The sequence below is a fragment of the Oncorhynchus mykiss genome, chromosome 23, assembly GCF_013265735.2.
Source record: "Oncorhynchus mykiss isolate Arlee chromosome 23, USDA_OmykA_1.1, whole genome shotgun sequence".
NCBI lineage: Eukaryota > Metazoa > Chordata > Actinopteri > Salmoniformes > Salmonidae > Oncorhynchus > Oncorhynchus mykiss.
The window spans coordinates 48,084,268-48,090,565 of record NC_048587.1 but is presented as its reverse complement, the minus strand read 5'-3'; the positions used below and the strand labels follow the sequence as shown (position 1 = coordinate 48,090,565).

General features: G+C 46.4%; 1 protein-coding gene across 1 annotated transcript; it reads right to left on the bottom strand.

Moving 5' to 3' along the window:
* Positions 1-1,553: 1,553 nt before the first annotated feature.
* On the bottom strand, positions 1,554-5,828 carry LOC110502895 (forkhead box protein J1-B). Its single transcript, XM_036960653.1, has 3 exons — positions 5,541-5,828; positions 4,631-5,271; positions 1,554-3,665 (listed from the first exon to the last, which is right to left on the bottom strand). Exons 2-3 carry the CDS (start codon positions 5,198-5,200, stop codon positions 2,823-2,825), a joined length of 1,413 nt encoding a protein of 470 aa, XP_036816548.1. The 5' UTR covers positions 5,201-5,271; positions 5,541-5,828; the 3' UTR covers positions 1,554-2,822.
* Between the last annotated feature and the right edge of the window lie 470 nt (positions 5,829-6,298).

The window sequence follows — 6,298 nt, the reverse complement described above, 5'->3', positions numbered from 1 at the left end:
GGATGAATATGGAAACAAGTAGCGTCACAATTCTGTCTCTGTGCATTGTCCCTGCTGTTTCTAGGAATCTGAGTTATTTGGTCGATCCCAAGAGATCTTTACTCCTGACCTCCAACCCCATGGAGGGAGAACCAATGGGATAATCCTCATTTTTATCCCCTTTTGCTGCCTTTTTCAATTAAAAAGAGATTTGAAGGGAGAAAATCATGTTTGTATTTATTACACAGATGTAATATCCTTGAAACCTGTTACTCTTAGTTCAAACCAACCTGGTTTGAGAGAATTTTCTCTGGATAGAGACTTGATCAAGACAAATGCTTCAGACCCTTAATCTTTCAAGTAAAAGGGGCATGTCAAGAGACAGCAAAATGAGACAACTGGAAATAGAAAATAATATTAATGCCGTTCTTCATGCTCCAACCCCACAATATGCTCCTGTACTACCTTGAACAAGTACACTTCAGCACATGGCGTATCCAACCTCTAACAGGTGAATGAAACACTCTGTGCCCGTGGCATGCCCATGCTTGCCCGGCATCCCCCCAATCTTTGACCCTCTCTTCCCTCTCACTCTCTATTCCACCAACTCATACCCTCTCTCTTGTGATGTTGAGAGACCAGGTTAGTCTAAGAGACCAGGCTTGTCTGAGAGACCAGGTTAGTCTGATAGACCAGGTTAGTCTGAAAGACCAGGCTAGTCTCAGAGACCAGGCTAGTCTGAGAGACCAGGTTAGTCTGAGAGACCAGGTTAGTCTGAGAGACGAGGCTAGTCTGAGAGAACAGGTTAGTCTGAGAGACCAGACTAATCTGAAAGACCAGGTTAGTCTAAGAGACCAGGCTTGTCTGAGAGACCAGGTTAGTCTGAGAGACCAGACTAATCTGAAAGACCAGTTTAGTTTGAGAGACCAGGTTAGTCTGAGAGACCAGGCTAGTCTGAGAGACCAGGCTAGTCTGAGAGACCAGGTTAGTCTAAGAGACCAGGCTTGTCTGAGAGACCAGGTTAGTCTGGGAGATCAGGTTAGTCTGAGAGACCAGGCTTGTCTGAGAGACCAGGCTAGTCTGAGAGACCAGGTTAGTCTGAAAGACCAGGCTAGTCTGAGAGACCAGGCTAGTCTGAGAGACCAGGTTAGTCTGAATGATGAGGCTAGTCTGAGAGACGAGTCTGAGAGACCAGGTTAGTCTAAGAGACCAGGCTTGTCTGAGAGACGAGTCTGAGAGACCAGGTTAGTCTAAGAGACCAGGCTTGTCTGAGAGACCAGGTTAGTCTGAGAGACCAGGCTAATCTGAAAGACCAGGTTAGTCTGAGAGAGCAGGTTAGTCTGGGAGACCAGATTAGTCTGAGAGACCAGGCTAATCTGAAAGACCAGGTTAGTCTGAGAGACCAGGTTAGTCTGAGAGACCAGGTTAGTCTGAGAGACCAGGCTAGTCTGAGAGACCAGGCTAGTCTGAGAGACCAGGTTAGTCTAAGAGATCAGGCTTGTCTGAGAGACGAGTCTGAGAGACCAGGTTAGTCTGAGAGACCAGGCTAATCTGAAAGACCAGGTTAGTCGGAGAGAGCAGGTTAGTCTGGGAGACCAGGTTAGTCTGAGAGACCAGGCTAATCTGAAAGACCAGGTTAGTCTGAGAGACCAGGTTAGTCTGAAAGACCAGGTTAGTCTGGGAGACCAGGTTAGTCTGGGAGACCAGGCTAGTCTGGGCCTGACTATGAGTGAGATATATTGTCTTCCCAACTATGAACAAGCTGTTCTTGACCCTTATTGACCAATGGATTGCATCTTTGACTTTCATATGCAGTATGGCAAACGAATGAGATAAAACATCTAAATTGCCATTTATTGCATTGAGGCATGATTGCATTTTGAACAATTTATGAATTACACCAGAATTACATTGAAGACATTGTATCAAGTTTGAGCTGAACTTCACGATTGACTCAAGAAGTACAAGCATTTCATTGGTTCATCAGTTTTCCCAAACAAGATACATTTTAAAATAAATCATCCTTTTAAAAACATACAAAATGATAGTAACTTGAAGTAATCAATCAGAAATCAATATCACTAAAAGGAAGCCGATCACCCCAGAGAGAGAATTTAGATTTCCTCAGTATATCAATGGGTAGCCTAAACCTGAACATACTCATCGACAGAGTTCAATCAAATGCAAGATTGGCAGAATAAATCATGGAAAACTTGAACAAAAGCATCTGTGCCTGCCAAGGCTGTGGTATTGTTGTCAAACAATGGAGTGTTCAATCTGTGTCATTGCATGTTTTATGGAACAAGGGCAAATAGCATTCTGACGGACAGTAGAGCATTAGAAATTGAAATGTTTTCTATCCTCAAACATACCCATTGTCTCTCATGCTTGGATATTCTGATTGAGGCATTTCAGTTCATTTATGTCCCTCTCTCCACTTTGCCATGGCCTAGGACTCAAAAGACTAGTGCCCAGCCAGACTCTTATCATAGACTCTAATGGATATATATTAAATTGACTACTTGAAAAGCATATTGAAATCTGATCTCTAGGTCCGACTACGACCCAACACCATAAGTGCATCTCAACTTCATTGACTCCTCTAGTCCTCCAGTCTGTGATCAAACCAGAAACATAGATCATCTTAAAGTCCTAAACATACAGTATAGATCTCTCAAAACATGATGACTTTATGATGCTAATGTAGCAAAATAACAGTCTGTATGTAGGTCTCCTGGCCCACTGGTGATGCCTGACTTTCCTGTCCCAGCATTCACTGTAAGAAAGCCGTGGCTAGGGCCTGAATCCCTTGGTTAATGGCTGGCGCAACAGTAGTTGGTCTGTCACAGGTAGGCCTCAGCCCTCTCCCAGGGTTGTATCTCTGAGAAGAATCCTTCACACAGCCCAAAGCCCTGATCCAGAGGGATAGCCTGAGCCTCCTCCTTCATCTCCTCCCAGGGATGCACCTCCTGCTGCTCTGGAAACAGAGTCACCTCCTCGAACTGGTGCAGGTGGCTCTGTAACAACTGATCCTGGCTCAGCTGTTGCTGTTGAACATGATGGTCCTCCATGTTACTGCTGTCATATCCCACTGAGCCACTCAGCTCCATGTAGTCGTAAGAGTAGTGGGTCTGCTGGGTCTGGTTGTCCCCCTCTCCACACCACCTTCCCAGCCCAGCGGAGTGCCTCCCCTGCAGGGTCAGGTCCAGAGAGCAGCCCAGGGAACTCAGAGCAGTGTCGATGTCCAGTTCTTCGAACATACTGCAGTTACCACTGAGGACGTCATCAAACACAGACACCAGGTCAAAATCTCCCCTCAGAACTATATCTGCGTTGTGGGCCTCCATGGCTAACAGCGGGGATTTGTGGGTCCGCGCCATCTTGCCGTGTTGCCTTGGAGAAGGTTGTTTTCGCTTACCGCTGGCTCCAGCTCCTAGGTAGTGGTAGCCATCTTGGCTCCCCTGAGTGCCTCTATGGTAGTCAGTTTCCTGGTTGTGCAGGAGCTTGCTCTGCCTGTTGGTGTTGTAAAGGTTGGAGGACATTCTCCTTCTCTTGAAGACTCCGTTAACGAACATGTCAGCGTACTGAGGGTCGATCTGCCAGAAGCCTCCTTTCCCTGGTTCATCCTTCTGCCGCGGCACCTTCATGAAACACTTGTTGAGCGAGAGGTTATGGCGGATAGAGTTCTGTTAGGGGAGGGGAGAGGAGAAGGGGAGGGGGAGTGGAGAATGGGAGAATGGGAGGGGGTGGGGAGAAGGGGAGGGGAGATGGGAAGGTGAAGGGGAGAAGGGGAGGGGAGAAGGAGAGGGGGAGTGGATAAGGGGAGGGGAGAAGGGGGGAGTGGAGGGGGGGAAGAGGGGAGGGGGAGTGGAGAAAGGGAGGGGCAGGGAAGAGGGGGAGGGGAGAAGAAACAAATGTGTTAAATCCATGTTGCATGTGATGTAAATAATAATCTAATTTGATATAGTGTGTGCATGTGTGTTCATATGCGTGTGTGTGTCAAATAGAGAGAAAAAAAGAGAGGGCCTTCTAAGGGGGAGGAGGAGTTATTGTTGTTGTTTGTGTAGGAAATGTACCTAATGAGGCTTTCTAGTGTAGAGCTCTGTGCATTTCAAACATGATCAACTATGCTTAGCTGCCAAGGGAGATCTCATAGGGATACTCATTAACACACACACACACACACACACACACACACACACACACACACACACACACACACACACACACACACACACACACACACAACCCCCTCCCTAGAGCAGTAAAGCACTTGTGTCTGACCCCCTGAGATAGAAGCCTGACAGATATCTCTCGGAGGGTAGAAATAGCAGAGATGTCCTCTTATTTGAGACACCTTGGTTTATAAATTATAAATGTAAATTAAAATAAATATCACTAGGATCTAATAAAATACAGTATAAGTTACTGTTGGTGATTATAAGTTTCTGGATGATTATAATAAATAACAGGAACAATGTGTTTTAAATTGATTTTTGTGTATTAATATTCTTACAACAAAACAACAGGTTTAGTATGCATATTGCAACCCTTCTGCTAGCCCTTATCTGGTCTCTCTCTTCTCTCTTCTCTCCCTGTCGCCATTTAGCTCATCAATAATAGAGTGACAGAGGAGAGCCTGGTAATTTACCTGCCAGCTAGGATCTGCGTGTCTGTAGTAGCAGAAGTTGTCTGTGATCCAGTTATAGATGGTGGACAGAGTCACCTTGGGCTTCTTGCTGGCCTGCATGGCCATACAGATGAGAGAGGCGTAGGAATACGGCGGTTTGACTTTGGGGTTCGTTTTATAGTCAATCTCCTCCGGTGGGATGATCTGCGCCTTGATGTGGTGTTCGTGGTGAGGATAATTCACCAAACGCACATCGGTGGAGTTACTGCCAGAGGTAACCGGGCTCCCGAGGCAGCGAGGCATCCCGCAGGCGGCGGTGTCCCCCGCTGGAGGGCTGGACGGGGAGTCGGTTCCACGGGGGTACAGGCGCTGGTGGTAGGAAAGCAGGTGATGTGATGGGCAACCGGAGCCAGTGCCGGTGGGTCTTTCCTGGTTAGCGCTGAGGATGGAGAAGTTCTGCAACCAGTGGAGGCTGGTCAGGCTGTCGTCCAGGTGCACTGAGCCGGCTGCGCTGTCCTGAAGCTCCGGCTGGAGGTTCAGCCATTTCTCCTTAAACTTGGAGGCGATCTCCGGACTCATCAGGACAGGCATTCTAAGCGTGACGCACGGGACGTTCAATCGCGAAGATGTGGAAATTTTGAAGGACTGTTCAATGAGATGTCCTGCAGCAAAACAAATATTGAAATCGACCGAAACCACATAAAAACAGATCGCATTTGAGCCACTACCCCCATTACTGTAGCCTATTAAAAACACACTATATAAAAAAGCCTATGTGTCTCAACAGTCGAATTCGAGTCACTACTCCCATTACAATAGTCTATTAAAAACATTCTAAATAAAAAAAAAACATTTTTTTCTCAACATGCCAACATGTCAAAACATGAAAATTAAACAAGTGATTATAACACAGTAGCCTATATACCCTTACCTCAAAAACAGGTCAGCGATAATGCTCGGGAACAGTGTACACCTGTTGCAGTGGTCGGTGATCGGTCGGTCCCTGTGCTCTATTCTCCTAGGACTCCGGAGAAGCAGCATCTATCTTCTGCGCAACAAGTGCAGAGGGGGAGGGCTCACCTTAGTATGATCCAGCAGTTTATATAGAAATGTAGAAGATGATTTAATCAATTTCAGTCGTTTTTAATAATCCATAATATTTCAATCCCGGCCAATTGCTCACCAGAATGATACATGAAAAGGTCTGGGTGCTGGAAGGTTCTTGGATGCTCATAATAAAGGTGGAGAGACTTCCCACGAGCCCTTTAAACGTCTTAGAGGTCTCTGATTGGTTGTCTGCTCTCCAGGTTTCACTTGTCTTGACAGACAAAGCTGGTGTGCATGAGGATATGAGGAGCGCGCTCAACTGCTCAACCAGGAATGTATCATTATACCGACATTAGGCTGGCCTATGTTAAGATTACATTGCGGAATACAAGGATAACCACAAAATCAACAACAATTGACATCTCTTTCTAAAGGCTATTGTTGTCCCGAGCCCAATCCTGATCCAAGACCTGTTGAGAGCAATATGGCGCGACAATGCCCCCACGGAGCGCTGAAATGTCGCGCCACAAGTCCCGCGCGTGTGCTACACTTTACTCTCAGCATTCCATACCTTTTGTCAACATTTAGCTAACCCCTTATTAACTGTAGGCTATCAAATAGCATCATCCAACTGCAGAGAGG

Excerpts from the sequence above, each read along its gene's own strand:
- LOC110502895 (XM_036960653.1), bottom strand. The coding sequence starts at position 5,200 with ATGCCTGTCCTGATGAGTCCGGAGATCGCCTCCAAGTTTAAGGAGAAA. Across the intron at positions 3,666-4,630 it reads ACGCAGATCCTAGCTGGCAG|AACTCTATCCGCCATAACCT; the intron begins GTAAATTACCAG and ends CTCCCCTAACAG.